This window comes from Orbicella franksi, chromosome 6 (genome assembly GCF_964199315.1).
Source record: "Orbicella franksi chromosome 6, jaOrbFran1.1, whole genome shotgun sequence".
Classification (NCBI taxonomy): Eukaryota; Metazoa; Cnidaria; class Anthozoa; order Scleractinia; family Merulinidae; genus Orbicella; species Orbicella franksi.
Window position 1 is genome coordinate 23,917,332 of NC_138150.1, and position 27,894 is coordinate 23,945,225.

The window sequence follows — 27,894 nt, forward strand, 5'->3', positions numbered from 1 at the left end:
CGCTGAAAATATCCCTTGGGTGGGGAGGGAGATATGGCTAAGACGTTGAAAAACACATTACAACTTTCTTAAGAGATGCGTTTTTAATTGCATATTTGAAATTTTCAGTATTCAGTGCCACTAAAGTACGGAACTTTTTCATTTTCACCCCATGTGTTTAATATTAGCCCTCCTGACCCTACTCTAGATAGTGGCAAATCGCTCGTGTTTTAGATCAGTTCGTGACGCTTCTAAGAAAGAATAATGTCACCCGCAAAAGCTTGGCTAACCTCAATATTTCACTGGTTAAAAAGCGCGGTAAAGTTTCAAAACGGTTATGACTAGTTACAATGAATTGCTTTCAAAGAGTTAAGACTGCCTTGCGAAGATGAGACTCTACTACCAAACGAGACAGCTCCGCGGTTGACACCAGTTCAGATTTCCTGTTACTATAGAGTTTGGCATGCATCGGAAGAATTTCCACCATCTGCTGTGGCTTTATATGATCTGAGGTGAAAAGTAAGACGCTGAATATCAAATATCCGTCTATCGAGCGCATTAATTGGCGATCTGCAAGACATATTCTCCTGTGGAACGGGCGCGGGCCTGTGTTGAGTTTTCGTGGGCAACGCGTTGAAATAATCAACCGCACCATCTGGCGTTTTTCTTGATCTTTGACTTCTAGAAAGTTTGGTACGATACTTATTGACTTGTTCAAACAGGAATTAGTGCCAACAGCATCGCAATGTGGTACGTAATGGTTTTGGCGGGTTGCAGCTCAAGTCGCATGAATTCGATATAATTCAAGCTAAATCAGTTATACAGCAATGGACTTCGTTTTGAAAGGCTAATAGGTAGGACGATGTATCCTCCGAGGAGAAAATGCAGAAAGCTGGTGGTCTGGATTGGTTTGGCAGTCGTCGCGCAAGTATTGTTCTCTTTATTTTTGCACGGAGAGTTTAATTTCGCGCCAGTTAGACGCGCGAGAACTACAAAGAAACTCGATAGGATTATAAAATCACGTCTCTGGCTTCAAAGTCAAGATGTCGATCAAATGGAAGGAAACCACAAGTTTATTGCGCGGGCAAAACTGGAACATGCTCGTGGCAAAGACGGGAGTATAGATTACGAAGAAAACTTGGTAATTAGTGAATTAAAATCAACAGATCTTCCGCGAATGCCTGGAAGGAATCTGCATAACCCTCTGCGTGTCATCGGCCGAAATCAAGCTATTAACCTATCAACAGGGATAATCGGGCGCAAAGGACTCAAAGGGAAAGCAATATTTGATGACCGATCTGCCAAAAAGCAAACTAATTTAAGTCACGAATTTAGAACTGAAAATCGTAGAAGGTCAAACAACACTACGTTGGAAGATTTGTTCATTTCTGTGAAGACAACTGGAGATTATCACGTTCCGCGCGTCTCGATTTTACTTGACACATGGTTTCAAAATGCCCGGAAGCAGGTGAGAGCTGTATGTAAAGACGGAGGTCATGTCGTTAAAACATTACTGCACTTCCTTCACGCGCCCCAGTTTATGTTACTATTTAAATTTTTGCTCCTCATACACTTTCCTCTAGCCACTTAATTTACCAGCTTTTTGCAACTCGTTCCTACTTTAGGTCAGGCTGATCAACTTGCAGTTTCTCCTTTTTGATTGAACACGTTGCCAAGGAGAGATTGGATGCAATTAAGCTAAATAATCTAATCACCCAGTAAGATCACTACCAAACTCTCAACTATCATTCAAAAGCAATGCATGGTGATCAGTTAAAGAGAATAAGCATTTTGAACTAGGACTGAATGCAGCACAAATTCTTGGCAGGATTACTAGTGTATCCTGCTTAGTGAAGTTAAATTCTGCAAATGAAATTCAACATCGTATTTTTTTCATTGTATTAAATGATACAATCAGATATTAAGATCAGAAGATCTGTATTGCATTAATTAACTGCCTGATCATGATATTAAAGATTTTATGTAGTTTGCAGTTAAATATATATCAGACCCCACAGAACTTGAACATCAATTCTGCCATCTCTATAAACCCCTTTCTTAAAATTTCTGACATTCCTAGATGTTTGGTTTAGTCTAATCCTTGAAATCTTCTTTTGAGACATAATAGTGTTAAATTTTACAACAATAATGTTGTGTTGTCTTAGATTTTCCCATTCTTTGAAAAAATGTTTGCATTTAAATGATATTTTCAAGTGTTGGGGTTTTGATGTTAATCAAAAAATAATAAAGCCATCTTATTGAAGAAATGAACATGTATAAACTGAAATTGTAGCAGAAATACCAAAATGGCAAAATGATATTTTCTAAAACCAAGTGATTAATAATTATAGGTACCTGAAATATTACTTATTATTTTCAGTTGTTGCTAATTTTGAATTTGATTAATAATGCTTTTATTTGTCTTAAAACAGTGGTCAATTCAAACTTGTCAGACTCTGAGGCAATTTTTTTGACCACTTAATTGAGTTTTATAAGATTCTCAAAGAAGATCAAGACCTAGGGAAATTTTGCTGAAACTCGAAATAATTTGTATGTTAAAATAACTTTCACTGCTAACATTTTGGATTAATTTTAATTATTATGATTATTCATCAAGAAAGTGTCGACAGCTGTTTGAAAGCTCTGGTAACTGCTTTCTTGTGATAAAACCACTGGATAAGATAAGAGAGTGTCTCAGTTTCTTAGAAACCACACTAACCAGAAAGAATTTCTGGTAAGAGATGTTACAAATAATAGTAAGTCTGGATCATGGAAGAAATTTAAATCAAGACAAAAAGAGAGCAAATAATTAAACCTTTAGGGTTTGCAAGTTTAAGACAGAGAACAAGAATAAAACAACAGCAGTGTGGTGAACTAAATATAAATGGGAATTGACTAGAAAAACATCTTTTTATAAGTGGACCTTAACAGCTTAAGGGACAATTCACAATGTTTGATACAAAAAATTTTGTGTTCATTTGATTGTTTGCAATTTTTTTAAAAGCTATTGTCCTCTCTTGTGGTTTTATTTTAGGTTTACTTTTTCACAGATCGTGAAGATGCAAAAATGAATGAAAGTTTAGGTGAGAATGTTTGATAATTAAACATGACAAATATCCTTCACAAAACAGTTGTAAATGAAATAGAAAAAGGTGCATATTTTTGTGGATGAAATGGATTTAAGAATGAGGACTGGTGATTTTGAAATTTATGTTTTGCAATTTCATGGCCATTATCACATAGGAAGCAGGTGGTCTGATAATCAGTTTGCTGAACTTTGGACTCAATCATCTGGATTTGAACTCTGACCAGGGTCATTGCATTACGGGTTTAATTTGGCAAGATGTTTTACTCTCACAGTGCCTTTCTCCACCCATGTTGATGGGTAGAGAGTGGGGACAAGTGAATGTTATACTAGGAGGTAACACTGTGTGGACTAGTTTTCCATCCAGAGTGAAGTAGAAATACTCCTAATCAATTCATGCTACAGAAACTACTGTAGGATAAGCTCACTTTTTCTGTCAATTAATTACACGCAGCAAATTTTGAAATGTGTTAATATCACTGCATGAATTGTCTTAACTTTTAGGGGGACACCTTATCAAGACACCTTGTGAAACAGGACACCAGAGGTATGTGAACCTCTATTTTATGTAATAAGTGATTTTCACAGATGCCATAGCATTTTGCACTTATTGCGGACCTACTTTTTTAACGGCACCAAAAAGCCCTCTTTCCTGACTGTAAGGCAAACTTATGATTCCCACCATATCTGTTCTGGAATTGCCAGGTTTAGAAGTCTGGATAGAATTTTGAATGATGTATCAAATAAATACCTCTAAAACTGTATTCAAATAGATTAGTTCGATTCACTTTCAACTGATGCCTTCAATTCCTGCAAGTGTTACAGGAACAATGTGTGGATCTTCTCTAAAATGGAGAAGTGTTTCTTCTGTTAACATATTTTTATGCAATTCAGATAATTCCTAACCATCCTGTTATGTCCCATTATTTTTATCAGGACAAAACTGTGTTGCAAGATGCAAGCAGAACTAGATTTGTTTGCAGAGAACTTGAATGCAAAGTAAGTGTCGAGGACCCGTACCCGCGGGTAACGGGCTTTTGTATATCGCTTCGCCAGTTAATCTCCTGCCTTTGCGTAAACTGTTTTCCGCTGCATGCATTTTATGTTCAAAATGAATACATGTACAAATTTTTGGTAGGACATTTATGCAAAAGCCGCCCCCTGTCATCATTGTCCATTAAAGGAGCGCTCTCTAGAGCCCAGAAAGTCTTGCTTTGGAACCCGAAGCTCTAGGCTCGGTTTGGAGCCCAGACAAAAAAAAATGTCCGTTCTCAAAACGTTCCTTGTAAGTAATTTTTCACCCGTGCAAACATACTTTTTTCTTCTTTCTCCTGTTAGGTGGTTTTGCCATTTTGATGACGATAACTATGTCAATGTACCGACATTGGTTAAAACGTTGCAAAGTTTCAACTCGCATGAAGATGTCTACCTCGGCAAACCAAGTCTGCTGAAAGCGATGGAGGTAATCTTCAGAACTTTAATTTTTACGGCCAAATGTTATCAGCTCAAAGATTTTGTTATTAATAACTCGTCTTGGACGATAACCCTCTGACATGTAAAATTCGCGAGTTGTGATTTTTATGAACGGTTTTTGATTTTGAGCACACTAAAAAAGGACAAAATGTCGGATCCGCTTGGAAGTTTGGGTACATGTGTGCCTTTTTGCAAGCGAATATGTTAAACAACATACATTTGAACTGCTGTTATGTATGCAACCTAGACCGTTGCAAACGTAAAGCCTGAAAAAAATTCAGGCCTGAACGGGATTCGAACCCATGACCTGTGGGATACCAGTGCAGTGTTCTACCAACTGAGCTACCAAGCCAACTGGGAGCTGGTCACGTTGCGAGTTATATACTCGTAGATGGAGAAGATATGCAAGTTATGATGTAAAAAATCGTAATTATGTTTGAACTGCGGGGTAAAGATTAAAAAAAAAAAAGAAAAGAAAAGAAAAAAAAAGAAAAAAAAAACCAAACAAATTAAAGAGATCTTCGAAGTTAGGCTCGCAACTTCCTAAGTCGCGTACATAACTGCGATGATCTTTCGTATCATACGAATTTTGTATTTATTTCTTTTTTACAGACTTGGGATACACTGGATGGAAGTAAGGTATGACTAAAAGACGCATTTCATTGCTGAAAAATTTCGCTTGAAAAAAAATAAGGAAGACCAGTTTTGCTGATCATATCTTGAAAATCTATAACTAGGAAAGATAAGCTTCCGAGAGTTAACGTCTTCCATTTTTTTTATATATATTTTTTTGGGCAGAAAAAGAAGTTTTGGTTTGCCACTGGTGGAGCAGGGTTTTGCTTGAGTCGTGCTCTGGTCAACAGAATGGACCCTCATATCAGGTAAAGTTCTTCCACAGTTACTGAACGGGGCCTAGACCACGCAATTTGTAAGCAATTTCAGAGCTGATGAAGTTGCCAGAGAAATATCACAATAATGGCGTAAAACTGTAGAAACCTCTAAAGAAACGCAGGAAAGCTACAAAAGGGCAAGGATGGAAAAATAATTGGAGAAGATTACAATGGATTGCATTCGGGCAAACTTGGAAAAAATTTGGGCCAACGTTTTTCAAGTTTATCTCAATTTGTAGAGAAAGTGCCATTTACAATGCTCGGTATCATCCTTGTTTGTTATGTGTTCGTGAATTTACCCACAAAACATTGTTGTTCTGCCAATTTGTACGAGGAATTAGGTTATCTCCTTTCAACTCTGTGGAGAGTCAATGAGGTTTTGGTTTCCTCGAGACCATTAAGGTTTGCCGGAGTGAAGCAAAGGCTTGCACCCCCACAACCTGCCTCGGTATCAAGACGTTTACTGTTCACCCAAGCTTATATTCAACATGCATTTTTTCCTTCTCCATAGTAATGGCAAGTTCGCACAAAGCTGTGAGCGGATTAAGCTGCCCGATGACTGTACTATTGGATTCATAAGTGGTGAGGAAACAATTTCTTAGTGTTGCGTGTGTGCAAAAAAAGTTACCTCGCAGGGTCTTTTATTGTTGTCATGAAAACTTTCTTGTCTTTTGAAAACCTTCTTTTTTATATGTCGTTACTTTGTAGAAAGTCTTCTTAACGTGAAATTGACAAGATCAAGCCTTTTCCACTCTCATCTGGAACATCTTCCGGGTTTACAACAAAGCGAGTTCAGCAAACAAGTAAGGGAACTTTTTAAAATTACACAAAAGATTAATTTTGTTACTGAGCTCAATTTAAAAGATCATGTGATTTCTCCTCTGTCTTAAAACGTTGGCCACGTTAAGTCTCTTTACACCAAGCCCCTTTTCTTTTCTCTTTCTTTTAAGGTGGCTCCATAGGGTAATCATTTATGGCGTTGCGCGCGCAAATGTTATGTTTTGAATGCTGTTTTTGCATTCGCTTTCACACCCAGTCCTTTCAAACTTATTACATGTAATAACGAATGATTAAATAGTGTTTTGCTATCATCTCTTTTAAAATTTTGGGCTTTAGTCTTGAATTATAAATGCCCAACCAAATGTTTTTTTTACTGTTTGTGTGGCTTTATTTGTGATTTTCTTCGGTGTAATCTTCCATAATTTTTACAACACATCGCTTCCAGCGGGATACGAATTTTAAACAGGAAAAAAGTAGGGTCTGTAAAGGCAGTTTTTTCGATTTTTTCAAATTTATGTCTTTTACCGCTGTTCCATAAATCTGGTCTTATAGATTTCCCTGAAAAACGAGCTCCGAATAAAGTAACATGTTTTCTACCAATCTGCCAAATTTTATGGAAATTTCACCGAAGGAAACGCGAGAAAATTCACCCTCAGTTTTGCTTTTTGTGCTCATGTTGACGTCAGAAAATATCCAAAAACACTGACGTTTTCCTTCGAGCGCGCGCAGATTACTTGAACTTTCGTCCTCAGCGCGCGTGCGATCGAAAAACTATAGGGAGCCACCTTAACTTCATGTTGCTTTTGCCATCACTTTCAGATAAGCTTTAGTCACGGCTACATGGGTGGCAGATACAACCGTGTCAACATCGACGGACCATTTAACGAACACGTGGACCCCAGTCGGTATGGTGGCTTCAAAATGTTTATTTATTTGTGTGTTTTTTTTTTCTTTATTTCAACAACACTTCAATGAAAATGAAGGGTTTTTTTGTTAAAGAGGTTGTCATGTGTGGAAAATATCTATGTCTTCAAACATTAAGAAAACTGTTGTGACAACTTCCGTCTTTCAAAAGAGAGCATCAGGGGCAAGAAAGTTAGTCCCTTATATGGGCCCCATTCTCAAGTTATTTTTAGACATATTACTCAATACATCCGCGAACAATGTTACCACGCGCGTTGCGTGGATGTTTTCGTGGAGGATGAAAACGCGTGTAAAGCCGCTCGGCCTGTCCACGTGAGCAACCCCCCGCGTCGTAAGATTGGTTCTCTTTAAACTCTCCTGGGTAACTGGAGCGGGATTACCTTGGGGAACTCTCTTATCATTAATCCTCTACCTGTTCTGTATCAAACCATCCTCTTGAACTGTAAATTTGTGATAACCCTTCCACAACCTTTCCAAGATAGGATGCCGAACGAAATCAAGTCCAATTACGAGAAAATTCTATGTTCTTAAAGCTTACTGCCAACCGCGTTAGTCATTTATTTACCATAGGTGTTCTCTTGTGAATATAGATGAATGTTATTTATTACACATAAAAATTAAACAGCTCATACATTTTTTTCTTTTTCAGTGATTTCATTCAATTCAATTTATCTCTTGCAGGTTTAAATCAATCCACTGTCTCCTATATCCCGAGACAAGCTGGTGTCCACAGAACACGCGGGTGTCTGTGGTCGAATGAAGTGGACAAAATCCAGGGCAGTGTAAAAGGCTAATCACAATTCAACAGATAACTTAAGTGTCATTGTCAGAGGCTATTTCATATTTATTTAATATTATCGATATTTTGTCCGGAATCGCCTACTGATCCATATTTTGTAAAACTATTAGACTCTTGAATTTAACTTAAAAGTTGCATTTTAAAATTTGTACTGTTTGTAAAATAGGTCTGTAAATAAGTTATTGGTACAATTTGTATGCAATAAAAGAAGTCCAAGAACAAAGTTTCCAGAAAACTGTTACAGACATTCGTCGTTCGTCTGTATAAATATTAAAAATAAACGAAGTATATTTGACAAAGTAGACTTATTTTATTCGTTTCTCGGATAATTGAAACCGCGCGCTTTATAGCCGAGTTGCAGCTTCTTTTTTTCCTCCCTCTTTGAAATTTTTCTGACCCTTTTTTCACTTCTTGGTCTTTATGACTTTCATTTGCGCTTGGTAAATAAAAAAGAATGAAAATGTATTTGGAATTTTACCGAAATTGTAATAAAGTATCCGAGGAAATATTTCTGTGTTTATGCAGTGCAAGAAATCGAACCGTCATGGAGGAATAACAGTACAATTGGATACGTCAGCACTCGGAATAATACTGTTTGTGGACTTTCAAAACTAGCTAAACTTGTGTATTTGCAATGCTGTTTTAGGCCCCGACCACACTTTTACTGCGTTTTTTGCCTATCGTCCTCACTAAAACGACCGAAAACGCTGATGAAAGCGGAAGCTTTCGAAAACGGCCTCAAAAGTGGAGCGTTTTCAGTGAAAACGCTCTGTTTTTAGTGTGGACGGGTGAAAACGGAGGCTTTTGAAAACGGTACCGAGAAATGCATCATATGTTGTCGTTTCCATCATCGTTTTCGGGCGTTTTAGTGTGGACGTTAGGCGAAGACGTATCAAAAAGTATGCGTTTTCGAATAAAAACGAATTAGTGTGGACAGGGGAAAACAAAACGAAGACGAGCGGGCGAAAACATTTTGCTCTGTTTTCGTCGAGACGAAAACGGATACTTTAATAAACGCATTAGTATGGCCGCGGCCTTAGTTTCGACTGAACGTTCGCTTGCGTTGTGTGATCATAGATATATTGTCTGTAAATATTGACACTGCAATAGTGTGTTCGTCTAGTGCTAGCCGCCACAGATTTAATGATGGATGTGCGTCTGCTTTCAGAACGGGCTTGGGAGCCTGATGGTATCGGTGTCTTTCAACCCAGTGTGCTCTATAAAGCCACACTTTAAAAGATAGCTTCGTGCTGTTCCCATCCGTCTACTTGGTCTCGATTATCCGGCTATCCGGCGCAAATTCCCTCACATCGAAATCTCCAAATGCGCGGCGTACTCGAAGTCTCCAAATGCGGGCACGCTCACGGTGGTATCCGATACGACCCATACACATCCTCGTTAGGCAAAAATTGAGGGGTTTTTACAACATTCTGATGAAGGGACAGTAATTCCGAAATGTACGGAACTTTAAACCTCTTTAGCACTGAAAAAAAAGCACTGAATAATATAGGCAAATCCTGTTTGTCTGAGGCCCAGGCCACATTAATGCGTATCCGTTTTCGTCTCAACCACATGAACCGAAGGAAAATATTTTCGCCGCGTTTTCGTTTTGTTTTCACCTGTCCGCACTGATGCGTTTCCATTCGAAACGGATACTTTTTGATGTGTTTTCGCCTATCAGTGTACACTAAAACGCCCGAAAACGCTGATGGAAGCGACAGTATCTGACGCTTTTGAACTGTCCACACTATAAACGGAGCGTTTTCAAAACACTCCACTTTCGAAACCGTTTTCAAAAGCTTTCGTTTTCATCAGCGTTTTTGGGCGTTGTAGTGTGTACGGAAGGCGAAAACGCATCAGAGAGTATGCGTTTTTAAACGAAAACGCATTAATGTCGTCGGGCCCAAGAAGTATGCCAACTGTGTTGGCTCCCTCGATTTTAGGCCTCTCAGCCAAGATTGCCTTTGGGGATCTTGCGCGTCATTCTTATCCTTGCTATCTCAGTATCAACTCATATCCAACGTGAGCTCATGGAATAACCTGGTTAATTACTGAATTCTCATCCACGCATCCTTCTGATTCGTTCACTGAGTCTCGGTTACCACCTTATACGGAAAATGAGTGCGACATGTCGTTTTAACTTTTTGGCCAAATTAGTTCCCTCGGAAAATTAAAGACTGCTGAAATCAGCAGATTGACAAAAATCTACAGGATTAGAAGATCCAAAACCGAACCAATTTCGCTTGAAAAGTGAAATCAGATTTTCAGTATAAAATAAAGCTTAACTCGCCAGTTAAGTTTCTTACCTTACATTTGGGTCGTGTCCTTTTATACTTCAGTCAGCTGGCCACAATAGTAGTCTTTCTATACTATACCAGCTTGCAGAAGAAGCACAATTTTCAGCAAGGCTATTCTATCTGATTTTCCTACCAACCTCTCTCGTTTGTCACAGAATATAGATTAATTTAAAGTAGATATCGCAAGAAGACTCTGTCTCGCCTTCCTGACATTACTTCAAGTTCAAAAAATTTAGAGCAGACAGTCTCCAAACACGCGCGACAAATTTTCCCGCCTTTTCCTACCTTTACTTCGTTTAGTACAAACTGAAATGTCCTCATTAGGCCAGGTTACTAAGGAGCAACAAAATGGCGGAGAAAGAAGAATTATAAGAACTTTAATCGTGCTCTTTCTAGCTGCAAATGATGTTAAGGTTCTGGAGATCTGGAGTATTTCCGGCTTTCAAGCAGATATTGTTGCTAGAGAATCAGCCTTTTCCTCGTCAAAGGTCCACGTTTACGATAACTACTCGCGCAGTTACTAGGAACCTGTCTTCTTTTCGAGGTTAGCTTACAAAGTGCTTTGTAAGGCTGTAGGGGTTTCTGATTACAAGTGATGATTTCATTTTGTCGTGCGTCTGTTTAGTTTTTGATGCACAAGTGAAAGTGAAGTTAAGACGCATTATTATTAGCCCAATAAATTTTTTCGTTTTAGAAAGGAAGAGATTTTACAAAAAAGCTGGAATAGAAGAAACTGAAGGTGAGGAAAATTGTTCAAAGCATGTTGTAAGTACAGAACCCACGGCTCTGTTGCAGCTCTATTTTGAAAGGGAACAGATGCTTGTCTTCTTATTTAATATCTAAACTGCAGTTTTTTTGTACCCCTTACGGCTAAAGGTGTTCAGGAGTAGTCTGGGAGCAGGCTGTGAGCAGGCTCACCTTTGAGTCACATGTGCGAGCGGCGAAGAGCAAAGCGATCTGGCGGGAAGGAATCTGGTGAAGAGTCTCGTCTCGCGGCTTCACCGCTCAATTTCGCACTCATGGCTATGCCGTGCACGCTTGTGCTCCAATGTGACCCTGCTCACAGGCTATTTAGGAGTAAACAGCAATGTTTTTACACCCCCAGGTATCTTAAAGGTTGTACATGAAGAAATAGTAATAGTAAATGAAGGCTGTCATCATGTGTTAATGGGTTAGCCGTTCTGGCGTGAAAATGATAGTCAAGTTGCTTTTATTTTTGTGTCTGTTTACAGTGAAACTTGTATTAAGCGGACACCCTTGGGACCCTCACTAGTGTCTGCTTAATACAGGGTGTCCACTCTAAACAGGTTCTAAAATATTGTACAATGATAGTTAATTATTAACCCTTTTGTAACACACTGTAGCACAGTGTAAGATCAAAGACTGCTCATAGCACAATGTCCAGTCAGTCAATGAATCAATCTGGAATAATCTACTTAGCTATAAAATGACATTGCTGAGCAATGGTTAAGGAGTTTGAGCTGAGCTTTTAGAAGTAAAAAACCCTTGAAGTGTCCGCTTATTGCATGTTTTGTGCAACAAAATGGCTTAATATTGGTGTCCATGTCTGCTTAACAGAGGTGTCCTCTGAATGCAGGTCTATTTTACTGTAAATGTGGGAAGAATATTTTGGGACTCAAGCTGGTGTCCGCTTAATATGGGGTCCGCTTAATATGGGGTCCGCTTAATACAGGTTTCACTGGAATCATAATTTGTGCCTCATACTGTTGAACCTTCTCATGTACTTTCAAATGAAACTTATTTTAAAGGTGGTTATCAGATTACAGTGGACAGCAAAAAGGTGAAAACACCAGCAGGAAAACCTTTAGTTGTTCCCAACAAAACCCTGGCCATGGCAGTATCTGTAGAGTGGAATTCACAGGTTGAAACCATCAAACCAGCAAACATGCATCTGGTATGTACATAAGTTACATTGAAACAGAAATGTGTATGTTATATTTGTATACACTGACTTGGTTAAAAAAAAAGGGGATATTTCCAGAAAGGAAGGAGGCAATCTCCAGACCATGTACATACATGTGGGATGTGTGCCTGGACCCTAATACCTTACTCAGTCATCCTAACTTATTATTGTTGTGACAGTCATTGTGATGCTTTAGACATTTTTTGAGCTGCTTCATGAGGATTTTTACTATTTATATACAGTGACCTGATTAGGCTAATGAGCCCATGTAATCTGGAGTCCTGCGCACTGACCATTACAAGTGTAGGTTGCTGCAGAGCACTCATGAGGAGTTGTAACCAGTTGTTCTAATAAAAGAAATTTATTGTTCCTTTTTGCTCTACTGTTTGCTGAAGAATATAATAGTGATTTTGCTCTCATGGAACCTGGTAAAACAATGTTAAAGTACCCAAACAAATTGCATAATGAATTCACTGCATAATAGCCTTTTTTGTGCTGCATACTTTGCACTAAAAATGCCACATAATTTCCTGATTATTTTGGAATCCATGCTCTATCGAAAGCTTTCATAACACCTGTTACAGCTGAGTATGTTCAATGAGCCCTTAAAGTTACGGATAAAGTTGCCTGTAGTTGGTATAATCCACCTACAAAGTCGTTAACGATGTGAAGATCAACGCAACAGGTGACTCGCTGTGACTGTAGAACAAGATACATACATTTTCAAGTGTGTAGGGTGGCTTACTTTGGAGAGGGACAATTTGTCTAATTTAACACCCGGCTTTGTTTACATTCTTGACTAACTTTTATGAGTTGGGCTAATTATTGAATTTTTATCTATTTCATCTGTAGACATCACTTAGCAACACTGTGATTGACAATCCTAGAACCAGAACCCATGATGAGCAAGTCTTGCATATTTTAGAATTTTTGAGCTCAGATGGTATATGGTATGTTAACAATAGCTTGGCAATTTTTATTACTTAACAAGTTTGAACTTTTTAAACATTTGCAATTTTCAATGGGTGATTCTTTAGCATGTTAAATAATCATATTTGACACAGTAGATTGTGTCTAGCACCTATTGTTGTTTGATAATTTATCAGCTGTCACTGTTCTATGTTTTAGAGCAAATGATTTCAATGTAACATCCACAACCTTTACCTGACTTGTGGTCATTGATTCAAGCAAAAAGAATTTTGTCTCTGCTTTGAGCAATATATTAGGGTTTAACTCAGTTTTAGGTGTCTAACCCAGTAATCCATTTGAAATCTTGCAGCTTTTATGCAGATGAACCTGAAGAGTTGGTAAACCTACAGGAAAAAGAATGGCAACCTATTTTGCAATGGTTTAATAACAAGTATGGCATCTTGCATTTCATTGTTATGTTAACCTTACATGCATGTACATGTCTGTACATGTATCTTTAATAACTTGTGATTCTCAACTTCATACCTTTCATCCAAAACTGGGGTTAAAAAGTTTGAAGTCCGATTACACTGACTATTAAGCCTGGCTAGTTAATTGGACTGGTGCTTTGCTCTAGCTTCCATTCCATGAAGTGACTGGGAGTATGTCTACTCCATTGGTCAAGCCATTAGGTTACTCTTCGTCTCCTAGACTGGAGAGAACATATTTAAATCAGCAGTTTGTAGATTGCAGTCCTATCATATTTGTGTTAATTGTTACTCCTTCTTGTTTTGTGCAGTTATGGAGTGTCTGTTGAGCCAAGTCATGGTCTCCTTACAGTGGCCATACCAGATGATGCCGCAGAACGACTCAAGACCCATCTGACACCTCTAGACACCTGGTCCCTCACTGGTCAGTACTTCATCCCTTCATTAGCTGATTCAATGTTTGATTTTTAAGAATGTTGGACACGTTTTTCCTGTAAATTAGTGCAATGATTTGTACATGTAGAAAAGTGATGAGAATATAAAATTTTAGAGAACTGTTCTATACTATGTTTTTAAAGGGCAGGAAAAACCCAGGTCCGATTGCCAGGGGCAAGTAAATTTAGCTCTTTGGCAAGTGAAAATAGACTCAGCAGTCTTGTGAGTCTGCATGAGAATGTGTGCTTGATGAATGATAATTTCCAGTCAGAAGCTACTTCAAAACTTGAGACTTCCAGATTAGTTAATCACTGAGTTGAAAGCATGGATTAGTTAGGAATCCAAGCATACTTTGTTTGCATTCGTCCTCTGATTGTCATACTGGCTGCCACGTCGGCAAGTAGCATTTTAGTGGGGGAAAATGAAAACTGAAATTTACTAGCCCACTGAGCAAGTAGATTTAATTACTGACAAATTACTGATAAATGACATTCTGTAGAATCCCCACCTCCATGCCATTGTTATGGCCAGCTTGTTTTCAGCCCAAATGAGGGAGGCAGCATGGCCAAGTGGTTAGGCTGCCGGCCTTAAATTCTGGATGTTGCAGGTTCTAATCCCGCTCTGACCACTGAGCTGGAGTTGTTTCACGGTAGACCCTAGGTCAACTTCTCAGTGATGCTTGTAAATGGCCAACTGGTCCTTGAAAGGGATAGAGGTAATCCTTATTTTAGACAGGCATGGTTGGCCTAATTGGCTAGTGCACAGGACTCCAGATTGAGTGTTTGGGGTTTGAGTCCTGGCTGGGTTTGCTGCATCACCCTCTTGGTCAAGGTTCTTTACTCTGACAGTGCTTCTCTCCTGGTGGTGGGCAGGGCATCACACAAATATCCACCAGTACCCATGTTTACCCCTGCGACAGCCTGACAACATGTTGGGGGGGGGGGGGTAACCCTGTGATGGACTAGCATCTATCCAAGTTAAGAGCTAAGTGCTATGAGTCAGCTGGGCTTAAAAATCTTTGTATTCTTGTGAGTCTTTTGTGATCTACACTTGACAGCCTGCGTAAAGCGTTGCTGCCTTGTAAATTACGGTTGGTTGGATGAAGGGTATCATAAAGTTTTATGTTAACTCACTTTTGCTTGGTTCAAATCATTCTTTACACAACTAGTATTTATGAAAGTTGTTCCATTTTACCACAGGTCTTGAGTTTGCAGTGGAAACATTAAAGTCTTTCATTCTATCAATGGCACTCATAGACAATCATCTCACAGTCGAAACAGCTGTTCATCTTTCCAGACTGGAGCTGGAATTTCAGGTAGGTTGTTGCTTTCTGAAGATAGATTTTATATTGCTAGCTATATGCATGCTATATACGGCTTGAGCCAATTGAGAACACTGTTCCTTGGGCTAAGGTCAGAAAAGAGGTAACTTGGGGCTGGAACAACAGAAAACGAGTGAAAAGTGAGCATGACTTGTGTATTTACTGTGTATCATGGTGCTGTTTGAGAATGATTTATGTCACATATTTTCTTTACAAAGTCATAACTTGCAGTATAACTGCAAAAATACGAGACAGCGAACAGTTTTTAGATTGACTAAGAGCAAGGAAAATTGTGATCCAGAATTCTGCGTTGTGTTTTTTTTTCGTTAGCACACATGTAGCCCAAGCTCCTTTTGGAACCGTCAACATGACATTGCGTAACAGCGTTATTATGAGAGTTTGTATGGGAGTATAACTATCGTACAAAATAGTTCAAAATAAGGGGAAAAAAAAAATCGACGTACCTGTCCTGTTGTTTGTATAACTTGTGTTTTTATGGCGTTTGGAGGGGTTTCAGTAGGTTTTAGCCTCAAAGCTAAAACCCACTGAAATCCTACTGAAACCCCTCCAAACGCCATAAAAACACAAGTTATACAAACAACAGGACAGGTAAGTCGATTTTATTATTTTTTCCCCTTATTTTGAACTATTTTCTACGGTAGTTACATTCCCATACAAACTCTTATAATAACGCTGTTACGCAATGTCATGTTGACGGTTCCAAAAGGAGCTTGGGCTACCTATGGTTAACATAGCATACATAGTGTAAAGTGAACCAAAACCTAGAGCGGTCCGTAACTTGGGCTCCGTATTGTGGCAAACTCCCCAGCGTAATAAGACAATCATATTATAGGATTCTTTACCGCTGAGGTGCTTGAATTAAAAAAAAAGAATATTATGCCCAGTTTGCCGGTAGACTTAAAATGTTATTTGTTTTTAAAACGGACTTTATATTTATACTATTTTTTCTGTACCTTTTTTTTTTTGTTGTTGTGTAACTCCTGAGAGCTAGCTCTTGGCTAAGGTTTTTTTTCTTTTTAACAACAACAATGCTCTGTCTAATAAATAGAGTATTGTTGTTGTTTGACAATAAAAAATTTCGACAGAACATTTCTTAAAAGCATTCTAAGATTTAAAAAGCTAAAAAGCTGAATTAAAATCGACGACGTTTCGACGTTAACGTAACGTCATTATCAAGTCAAAAATGTATAAAAGCTAGGTTCAATAAATACTAAGACGAACAATACTTTCTCAGAATCTTGAAATGGCTCTCATTCAAAAAATCGCTCCTACTATGCGCTTCATGAAAACACTTGCCGATTGCCGAATTTTTGTGTTCAGCACCACGTTGAAAAAGGTGCACTTTGCAGCCAGTTTTTGTAAGCAAGAAATTAGAACAAGATCATGGTAGGAGCGATCTTTTGAATGAGAGCCATTTCAAGATTCTGAGAAAGCGCCAAGGCAAATTTGATTGTTTAGTGTTTGAAATGCTTTACATGAAGAAATTCAAACCTGATTTGAACCTCCAAACGGACTCCATACGTGCGAAACTTTTTGTTTAACTAGTAAATTTTTTTCATCACTTATTGTTCGTCTTAGTATTTATAGAACCTAGTTTTTATACATTTTTGACTTGATAATGACGTTACGGTAACGTCGAAACGTCGTCGATTTTAATTCAGCTTTTTAGCTTTTTAAATCTTAGAATGCTTTTAAGAAATGTTATGTCGCAATTTTTTATTGTCAAATGTTTTTTTTTTAAGTCACTTTTTTTCCGTATTGTTGTTGTTGTTGTTTTAAAAGAAATCGACATGGACAGAACCGTAAAATGTAAGAAATTCTGCAAACTTTGATTTCACTTCATTATTTCATAACGTCATTTCTGTGGTACGAGTTTAAACCATGGGAGAATGTGATTGTTTTTTTAGAACGATAGCAAAGACAGTCGTGAAAACAGTTAGGCAGCAATCGTGTTTGTTTTGTTTCTCCAGATAAGCCGGTGGGGCAGCGTGGAATGGGCTCATGATCTGGAGCTAATGGAGACTAGGAGCAGAGTGGCTGCCGCCGCTTTATTTTACAGTCTGAACAACACAGACAGAATTTCATCTTTATCAAGTTCTTAATCGCGTCACTGAGGGGTGTAGCGAGCTTTTTTAAGAATGGTAGGCCTGGAACGGCGCAGCCGAAAATTTAAAGGCACTTTTATGGTGATCCGGGGGGGTACCCTCCTGGGAAAGTTTTCAGATAATTAATGATCTTTTTCAATATCTTCTTCATTTTTCTCTTGCTTTTACTACGACTCGAAAACATCTCTCAGAACAGAAAATGTCAAATCTGCGCTGATTGCGCTCGATTGGCGACCGCGGTGTAAGGCTGACGAGTTTTGACCAGCTTGATGAACCTGGCATCGGCGAGACAGGGTAGTTACAAGAATTACTAAACAATACTCATTGAAACTTTTGTATTTGACATACAAACTTGAAAACCCATCAGCAAATTGTATTTCCTGCATTTTAAAAGGACAAGATAGCGGACTGAAAGATTTGCAAAGGCTAGCCTAGGGACCTGAACATTACCTACGACCCCGAGAATTTCTATGTACAAAATTATCACATTTAACTTAACTCCTTTGTCATGACTTACTTATTTTTTTTATTAATTATTCATTTCTGACACGTAAAATTAATATTACGACATAACAATTACAAACAACTTAACCTCACTATACAATTACAATATTATTCATAACTGAAACTCAAAAGTAACAACTAGACAATACTGCATTATCACTACAGTACGTAATCAAGGAGGATAAAACTAAATTATACAACACATAGAGGTATGCATGCAAACGACTGAGCCAAATTATGGCAAAAGCCTCTCCCATTTCTCATAATGTTTTGTTAATGTGTTCCGCCTTGTGGCTATCTTTATTTTCTACTTCATAACCAGCCCTAATCTTGGTCTTATAAACTCGTAATGAGGGATTCACGTGGTTCAATTTACACTGTCTTATAGATTTAATATTTAGATTAGCTATCAGTGTAAAACGGTTCAACATAATCCAATCTTCTTCCATATCGAAAACTACAAAGAAAGTGTCCATTATAGAAAAAGGGTGAGAGGTGATGTTACATGTACCAAACCAGGAACAGAAGAAGGCTTCCCAGAAAGTCTTTGTCACGTCACAGTAGTAAAGTAAATGTTCGAAGGGTTCGACTTCTCGTTTACAAAAAGAGCATAAAGGCGAATCCGTCATTTTGAACTTGAACATCTTTTCATTTGTAAATACTGTAGTTATTTAACACATACTGAAATTCTCTAGTTTTAGTTTTAATCGTTACTATAAGGTTAGGGCAAAGAGTAAATTTCCTTCCAGTGAAACGAAAATGTGAAAATTTTTTTGGCCCGTTCGAGGAACTTGTTTTCTACTCTTAAACGCCATATAAAGTAATTTGGATGAGACCTTTGACAAAGCTACCTCAAAATTATCCAAATTAAATAAATTGTATCACCAATATAATGACGAACGTGCTGTGCTTTTTATCTGATGATTTGTCTCCATTCAAGAGGGATTGCGTCAACGATGCTCATTAAACTAAGATGCTATATTGGCGATAGATTTGCATTTAACACCTTCACACAGCCTTCAGGAAGATTGCTGCATCAGAAAGGAGGTCACCAATCGTAATAATGCCTTTCGCAAACAAACGTTTTTGAAAAATCGAGAGCTTTTTAACAGTACTCTTTTGATTATTCCAAATGACCTGGTGGACAACATCCTCGTACAATAACACACAAGACTGATTTAGCATGGGCCAAGTGTCCTAACACTCTTTATAGAAGGCTCGAAGGTATGGAAGGTCGATAGGCAACTTTCGGGTGTCAAAATTACACTTAAGAATAAACTCTCCACCTATTTGAAATAGTAAGTAATTCAATGTTAACTTCCAAGAACCTTTTTTTTTTCTTTATCCGCTAATTTTTTTAATACAACCACCCTTTGCGCTATGGTCATCGATTGAATTTCTAACATCTTGAGTCCGCCATCCTCGATATCTTTGATAAGAGCAGCAGCACGTTTGTTGAATATGTAATCACTAATAGCAAACAAAGAAAAGTCAGACATAGCAGGCAAAATTTCAAAACACTCATCTAGTGGACAAAGCTGAATTACTAGTGCTCATAATTTGGAACGCTTTTTGTTGTCTTATTTGTACTAATAACAGCCTGCATCCACCCGCTCTCCTGTGAGGTGAGGGGATGGGTGCACACAAGCTATACTAATAAGCGAGCAGCTGAAAATGCAAACATAACTTTTTTAAAAGGTTGAAATAAAGGTATGTAGAGTTGAAAACAAACAAACAAACAAAAAAACAGTCTACGCTCAATGTACCAAACTTTTAACGAACATAAATGTTCCAGAAATCACCAGCATATACTCGACCGTGGAAGTCATCGCATTCCACTCTTCGGTCTTTTGGGGAAATCAACCAGTGATAGGCATACCAAACAAAAACAATATAGCGGTATAATCTTGATTCATTGATTCCAGACCCAGACCATTTGCTAAATTTTTTAGGCCATTTTCTACTCCCCAAACTTCACAAACTTTCACAGCTTTGGAGGTGTCGTCGTCCATTGTAACAAATGAATTACATGAGGAGGGAAGCACGTCAGTCTGACCGCTGAAGTACTGGACTACAGCTTCACCAGTGCTGTTAATGACTGTGGTCACGTGGAATGTACGCCCCCGTTGCTTACTGCAGTGGAATCTCATTTGAGTGAAAGACAAGTGAGTCCACAGCTCCTTCATGGCACTTTTCGTGAGAACTGTCTTGTTGTTATGGTAACTGCTGATTCCACGGTATGACATCTCAACTGACAGCTGAGGGGATAGTGATGAACTAGCCAGCATTATGTTAGAAACAAGAAGCCAACCTCCTGAAATCAAAGATTCGTTTGGTTAATTACGGTGATACCAGATAACGGCAGTTGAGCTCATTTCAAATGTCAAATCCAGGAAACGTTCATAAAACTTGCTTCTTCTGGAATAGCAGGAAAAAAAACCGTGTCGTACTCGCTGGCTTTTGGCGGATTTAATCAACTTAAGTATTATTGCAAAGACAAGAGCGTTAATAACGGTCATAGAACCCAATTTTGAGGTAATGGCCGATTTAAAACTAAAATATAGGATCCTTTAACAAGTTATAATGTTGTCATAGCAATTTGTAATATCAAAAAAGAAAATCAAAAGTAACCGACAAACCGACTATAGCTTTCGAATTTACGAAATACTTCAAAGACCAAATAAATAAATAAATAAATAAATAAATAAATATCTTAATTTTCTGGGCTAATGAAACCAAATGATAGAACAAATAATACAAATGAACATAACATGGTTAAAAATCCCAACTGGCAGGTGGCAGACCAGTTGGCTGTCTACTAGACTTTCTAACAGCCCTTTCCATTAGTGCTTCCCTGGCCTGTTGGTTTCGTTGGAAAGGACTTTTCATTTATTGGTGTATTAATCCACGGTGACGTAAATACACAAAACCAATGAACAAACAAGTACTGACTTTACGTCATAACGTCGCGCGCGATCAACGAGACGACGGGACACTACTCGCATAGCAAATGTCTGCTGGGTTAAAGTACAATAAAAGTAATTTGATTTTCATCCAGCTTTTGTTCTTGGACACTTATGGATATAAAATTTATGGAAGCAATTGAATATGGTCTTTCCAAACTTAATTTGAAATCTTTGAAAGAAGAGCAAAGAAACGCAGTGGATTCACAACTACTTTGACAATGTTATGACGAAATTCATGATCAATAACAGGACAGACGCATGAAAAACTGACGTCAATTTATTAATTCACGACGATCGCGCTCGGAGCGCATGAAAAAGTGCGAAATTTCAATCGTGTTTTTCGCGCCAAAAATATACGCTCTGATTCAAATCCCTGCAAGTGAAACAAGCGGACCTGTTGGGGTTTACATCGCTCTTCGTCGCTCGAACATTGCCCTCTCTCTCCACTGGAGGGAGATAAATACAGAGGTCAACTTGTGGCAAGTCTAGCTACCCACAAGCGTGGCCGAGGAGTTGAACTAGGGTCAAGTTTTTCCCAATAAATTTATTTTTAGGGTCTCTATTTCCTGCAGAATTGAAAATGACTGTGCAGTTTTGAACTATCGATGTGTGTGTACGTGTAAGATTACATGGTTTAATAAAATCTCAAAAGAATTTCCTTGGTGGGTCGCAAAGTTTGCTTTATGTGGCTCACAAAAGTTATAAGCTTGTTAAGTTTCTTTCTGGCTTCTTGTTTCCTCTGCATCTTACCTCGGTCAGTTGTCATGTCACAGTATACTTTCAAAGGGTTTCCATTGTTCTCGGGGTCGATCCAGTACTCCCCGTCTCCTTGAGAATCCCCAGAGTCCCGGATGTCTTTACAGGAATGAGCAGTATTATGAGAATACCAACCTTTTGCTTTGATTGAAAACAAAAAGAGATATTAATTTTTGAGTTATTTTTTGGTAAAAAAAATACCTCTTAGTCGGCGCTTCGGGCATGTTAAGGACGGGTCAATGGATGAGTGAGTGAGTGAGTGAGTGAGAGATGTATGTATGTCACACCAATCAGATTGGATCTACTATAAACAGCCAATCAAATTTCTTGTTGTAATGGTAAATGGTATGTGAGAAGATTTGATCCCGATAGAGTTTAGAACGGCCATATTTATTCCTCTATAAAAGAGGAGGAAATATTCATATATTGGGTTTACTTCGACATTTTCTGTGGGTTAGGCTGAGGATTTTAGTTAAATGAACGAGATGAGCCTTGAGGTTTGAAACAGTTCGTGAGTTAGTAGTATGCAAATACAACGGGATATTTGTATTTTTAGTTACAAAGGTAACTTGATACTTTTGTTTTTCACAAGGAGTAAATTCAATTAGAGGTCACGAATCGTCGCTTCTAGTTCTTAGGACATGTTTTAGAGGGGACGAGACTTTACATTTAAAACAGTTCTAACATTTACAATAGTAAGTGCAGATAACGATTGTTTTGTTCTTGTTGCATGCAAATATAACGAGATATTTTTGTTTTTTAGTTGCAAAGTGTAATTTGACACTTGTTTTTCACAAGGGAGTAAATTCAATTAGAGCGGACGAATCGTCACCACTCTTTCCCACGAGATGTTTGCTATCTTTAGTAACAAATGGTAACTTAACACTTTTGTTTTTTATATGGGAGTAAATTCAGTTTGAGCTGACGAGTTATCGGCTATTGTTTCCAGGATATTAAACAAAAAAGAAGCTTTCGTTTCTGGACGGTTTTTACGTCTCTGCAGTAGCAGTTTAATAGTTTTATTTGATGACATTCATTTCAGTCCAATATTTTTAAAGGTAAAAGGTATGAAAACTGTTAAAATGTTCTTTGAAGACTGCATGGCACCAAGTTAAAGTGCAATTTAATTAAATCAGACTTTCAACGTGCCAGAGGTTTTTTCTCTTTCTTTCTATTTTCGGTGAAGTAGTGTTGTGTTGTGTAAAAAGGTAAACTTACGACTCGTACAAAATGCGAAAAAGTCTCTAAATTAACTTGAGTATTTTTGAGCAAAAATTCCTCTTGGGAGTTGGAAGGGTTATGTGATCGGTGAGGGAGTTATGCATGTGCGCGAGTCACACCAATCACAGTGCGGGTTGTATCAAAGAACGAATCAAGTTGCCTGTTAGAAAATAAGATGGTATTTACATTAATCTGGAGACGTGTCAGATTACTGTAGTTTGTTCAGTCAAAAATTTTATGGCTTACTATTTAGCTATCTTACCATGACCGATTTAACATCGCAACCAAAAACACTTGTCAAATTAACCAAATCATTACTGTACCATGAATGCTTCTATCTCCGACACTTCACACAAAAAAATAACTCTTGCACGCCTTGCGTGCCTATGTTTAGCTCGAGACGGAGACATAAAACATCGTTAAACTTTGAAATGTGCTGGAAACTGACACTTTTACAAGTAAGTAGTATCGTTTCTTACCCAATTTTGTTTCGCATTTTTCTCCAGTCCAAGCTTTCTCACACAAACATAAATACTTTTGTTTCTTTTCGTCGTTCACGTAAGATCCGCCACTGAAAAGAATAAGGGAGGGAACACAATTGTGAGAATAGAAAGCTTGAAATTGTGCCTCCGTTCCGGGGCTTTCTCCCCGAAATTTAATGCTGGAAGGTGGTGCACGTCTTTGAGCTGCGTTTGAGATGCATTTTAACATGTGTAACAACCCAATCTTTTTTTTTGTTAACTTATATACGGATGTGCAGCAATAGATGGTGCTGTTATAATGGAACAACTTTCAGAAAACAGGTAAAAGAAAAATAAATGTAGGAAAAATAATTCAAAGGAAGAAAGACCAGTTTGCATGGCGGTAATGCACTAGTCGTTTGGATACCCCCTGCCCCCCCCCCCCGCCTTTGGGGGATACTCGGGCCAAACCGGGGTTTTCACCTCCTTTTCACTCGATTTAGGTTCCCCGGTAGTCGGTGAATGCACCTTGTTTTCACGGCTTCGCTATACATTACAGGGCCTGAGCGAGGGTTCGCCACCTCTTTTACAAGACAGGGTTCAAATTGCATGTTCGCATGCGCAGAAAACATGGTGGCTGAACAACTGACGAAGAAGGTATGATTTCAATCACTTAATATCATGCTTTGGACTTGACTTCAGTGGTATGAAAAAAATTCCTGTGAAAGCTGCAGTTGTTAAAAAAAATTATAATCTATTTACTGAGTTGTTCATGATGTTCAGAGGACGGAGGAGTTCACTCTAAATTTTTTCCACGCAAGACGGTGCTTTCACTGCATTTCACTGACAGTAAAAATGAATGCCCCGGGTATCCCCCAGTGGGAGGCGGGAGTTTCAAATGCGTGGTGGATAATGGCAACAGGCTTCACCCAATTCCTTTTCTCTCTATGAGATGCACTTGCAGGGAATCATGGTAGTTGTATTCATCATCTTGGACATTTGCTTTGATGAATACAACTACTATGATTCTCTGCAGGCGCGTCTTAGAGAGAATTGGCCACTGAAGTATGGCTGAATTTTGCCTTCATAAAACAACAGCGTTTAAAGTTTAGGCATGTAACAGCTAAAAAGAAAAAAAATTTTATGACATTGAAAATAAAATTTTACCGCCACGCTCACTTCGTACCTGCCACATCAGTTGCATGTGTTGTGCCGTTTTTCTGTCACGAAAATATCAACATGTCATTTTTTTAAAAAAACGTTTCGTCTTCGAGCCAGTACTATGTGGACATTTAAATTTTAGGGTTTTCTACTCTTAATAATCATACATAATCAAGAAAATATCAAGGTAAGAGAGTGAATCCCCCATATATGCCTTATACCCAAGGTAATCCCTCTTAGGTTATTTTTAGACATTGTACCCAGTTCTTGAGAGGATCTTACTCGCGCGTTGCGTGGATGTTTTCGTGGAGGATATGTTTGTGTTTCGTTTCGATTCGTTTCAAAGCAAAGGAAAAATTCCAACGCTTTAGAGATGTCTTCTTTGGTATTTTGATTACAAGGAAATTGCAAACAATTAATGTAAAAAATTGCACGAAAATACGAGCCAAAGTTTTAGTTATTCTTTATGCGAATTGCTATACTTATTGTTATCATAATTTTTGAGAAACTGACATCATTTTCTCCAATTCTCGACCAAGACTTGGACGAAGGAAAATTAATGGCGGCCGTAAATTCTCGGAAATAACTGGTCCAAAAACCGCGAGTTCTAATGTTCGTAATACATTAAAATTTGGCAAGATATCTAGGACAGACCTATTGTGTACGAAAATGTGAAAAATTGGGTATCGAGAATTTGATCATAGTGGCAATTCAAGGCTTCTTTCCACTTGCAAATAAGTATAAGCATCAGCAAGGCGTTGTTTTCAACGTGAATACGCATAAGTAAGATGATGTTTTTAGCTGCAAATAAGCATTAGCATCACTTAGGTGTTGTTAAGTAATGCCTTCTGTTTGAAAATTTTCCCAAAAATTCCGAAAAAAATTTCTTAACATCTTACTGCGTCTCTGAATGTTGATTTTTAATTACCTTCTGAAGCATTGAAAAAGTGACTCCTTGTTGTTCGTACAACTCGCTGTCAGTGTTGATGGCTCCGTGCTTGTTAAGTTCACAAGTTCCTCTGCCATTCTCGCTGGAGGTAGCCTCAAAATTTGCGGAAGTGCAGCAGGTGTTTCTCAAGCACAGATGGCTGCACGACACCAAACTATCTGACTCTAGTCGTTTGACAACATGGCCTTCAAGTCGCCTGTTTTCATGCGTCAAGAAATAAGCGGAACGAGAAGATGTGGAATTTTCTTCGATGGCGAAAACGGAAACATTTCCCAATCCTTGAAACAGAATGAGAAAGAAAAATAATACAGAGTTCATCGTTGGTCACGAACGTAGATGCGAACAGGTGCACTAAACAAAAACAGCATTGATAAGACATATTTTATGCATTATTGTCCACAATTAGCTGTTTTTAGCTAAATATTTCTGACAAGTTTATGTATGCGTGTATGTATGTGTGTATATATGTATGTCTTTAACGAGGTTAAAACATCCAATACTGGCGAACCAATAGTTTACATAATTGCTTTCGTCTGTACAATAATAGATCACAGACGTCAAAATGTGGTGAGAACAAAAAAATCGCACACGCCGTTAAGCGAGTGTGTCACTGATTTTCTTCCCACATTTTGATGTCTTCTGTGATCTCTCATGACTGAACAAACTCACGGCAGCATGGAATCTTCTTGTTTTATATGATAAAGAAACCAAAACAATGTTATTGACGTCATCTTTACGTCTGTTCTCCAATAGATCATGTTTAGTGAGAACCAATCAAAACGGGAGCCGGAACAATTTGACTCATTATACAAACACGACGCCACGATTCCAATCACCTTTTCGCAAGAGGGAGCATTTAATTACGCGAGGGTCACGAATGACTTTTAGAAACATTCAACGTACCAAACCTAAAATTTAAAACAGCCAAATTGAATATTTAAGCAATAGAACACTTTTCCTCGTGTTTACACAGCCTCATCTAAATACGAGGAGGGTTCGGAGAATTCGAGACAGTTATGCAAACCCGAGACTACGTCTCGGGTTTGCATAACTTTCGAGAATTCTCCCAACCCCCGAGTATTTAGATGAGTTTATGTAAACACGGGAAAAGAGCTCTATTGCTTTTATAAAATAATTCTCAAAAATACGCGCGAATCTAAAACGTCACAACCGTGTTTACATTCTCTCATCTAAACACACCTATCGACCAATGAGAGCGCGCGTAGTAGCTCAGTTATTTTATAAATCATTATTCGAACTCATTATTCCAACCCATTGTTGTCAAACTGTTTCAATAAAGAACGTCGTGTTTCTGTCTTGATCATCTTCAATTTGGTCTTCGGTAGAACGGATCGAAACCGACCAATGACTGATAACAAACTTTACACGAGTCTTTCAGCCAATACCATCATGGCTAAACTGACCAATCACGTTCAACGGACCAGACTTACAACATCATCGACTGACAAACACTATTCACTTGACTCTGAAGATGACTTCCGCTCAGGTTGTCGAAACGTCAGTCACCAACAACAGTTCAGTTTTCAGAACTACCTCACCCGGACGATCACACTATACGAACTACCGTTGTTTTCTGTTCTGAATTTTCGGTAGCTTCTGTCCACCTTCATCAGAGTTGCAATCTTAAGGTTTCGTGAATTAATAACGGGAGTGTTAATAACACGCGCGAAAAAGGAAAATAAGCCGGGACACAAAAGGAATGATTGAGAAAGCTGTTGAACTTGTGCGACTTAAATAGCTGTTACTGTAGTTATCAGTGGTTTGGCATACAATACGAATGACGGACATACAAGGCGGTCAATTCCGCTTCGTCTCATTAATAGCGGAACCCATACCTTAGAAAATTTGGTAACCCATCGATCTCAAAAATTTTGGTTGTCTCCTGACTGTCCGTACGTACGTACGTTCGTACGCCAAGTCCCATACCTTGAAAAGTAAGAGAGTAGCACCATTACAATAGGTACAATATTGATATTGGACTTCAAAGTTATGATTAATTGACAGCTGTCAAAGCAAGATATCCGCTGACCAGCATCACGTGACCATATCGCGAGCTCAAGTCAAGAGCTCATGCTCATGTTCATGTTTTTTTTGAAGTTGACCGCTGACCAGGGAATGGATTTTCGATTAAATCGCAAACTCAAGTCAGGTTATTACTCTAGGGGAAAGTGAGGGAGAACATGCAAAGGCAAAATTTCGGTGCAAATTAAACCTCGACGCGTTGTTGACTTTTCTTCCGACATATTCCTCGCACAATCATATCTTGGAAAGTCCTTGATATATTGCGTACGTAATTTCTACAATCTTGGGTCACAGCACTCATTAGCTGAATAATCACATGCTCACAATTGATCATTTTTTGAGTTTCTGATCCAGGCAAAAATATCCTCTTTTCAGTTATGGGTAATTATTGTAATCAGGAGGT

The 27,894-nt window shown here is 38.3% G+C and overlaps 2 protein-coding genes and 1 pseudogene across 4 annotated transcripts; 2 read left to right on the forward strand and 1 right to left on the reverse strand.

Moving 5' to 3' along the window:
* Positions 1-16: 16 nt before the first annotated feature.
* On the forward strand, positions 17-10,493 carry LOC145488992 (beta-1,3-N-acetylglucosaminyltransferase radical fringe-like). Its single transcript, XM_081467868.1, has 11 exons — positions 17-1,447; positions 3,014-3,062; positions 3,569-3,611; positions 4,001-4,063; positions 4,403-4,526; positions 5,150-5,176; positions 5,336-5,418; positions 5,939-6,009; positions 6,136-6,230; positions 7,027-7,112; positions 7,813-10,493. Exons 1-11 carry the CDS (start codon positions 842-844, stop codon positions 7,889-7,891), a joined length of 1,326 nt encoding a protein of 441 aa, XP_081323994.1. The 5' UTR covers positions 17-841; the 3' UTR covers positions 7,892-10,493.
* Positions 10,494-10,557: 64 nt separating this feature from the next.
* Positions 10,558-18,825, forward strand: LOC145489612 (ATP synthase mitochondrial F1 complex assembly factor 2-like). 2 transcript variants are annotated; one of them, XM_081468611.1, is made up of 8 exons: positions 10,558-10,771; positions 10,922-10,966; positions 11,997-12,142; positions 13,004-13,101; positions 13,431-13,511; positions 13,860-13,972; positions 15,183-15,298; positions 17,296-18,825. In XM_081468611.1, the coding sequence occupies exons 1-8, from the start codon at positions 10,630-10,632 to the stop codon at positions 17,425-17,427; spliced, it is 873 nt and encodes a 290-aa protein (XP_081324737.1). In that variant the 5' UTR covers positions 10,558-10,629; the 3' UTR covers positions 17,428-18,825. The 2 variants fall into 2 exon arrangements, with proteins under 2 accessions (XP_081324737.1, XP_081324738.1); XM_081468612.1 differs by lacking the exon at positions 10,558-10,771 and having other exon boundaries at positions 10,920-10,966; positions 12,008-12,142.
* Positions 18,826-19,553: 728 nt separating this feature from the next.
* LOC145489613 (uncharacterized) lies at positions 19,554-24,753 on the reverse strand (annotated as a pseudogene). Its single transcript, XR_014049611.1, has 3 exons — positions 23,357-24,753; positions 21,651-21,797; positions 19,554-20,248 (listed from the first exon to the last, which is right to left on the reverse strand). The product of XR_014049611.1 is annotated as an uncharacterized LOC145489613 (transcript).
* Positions 24,754-27,894: the final 3,141 nt, after the last annotated feature.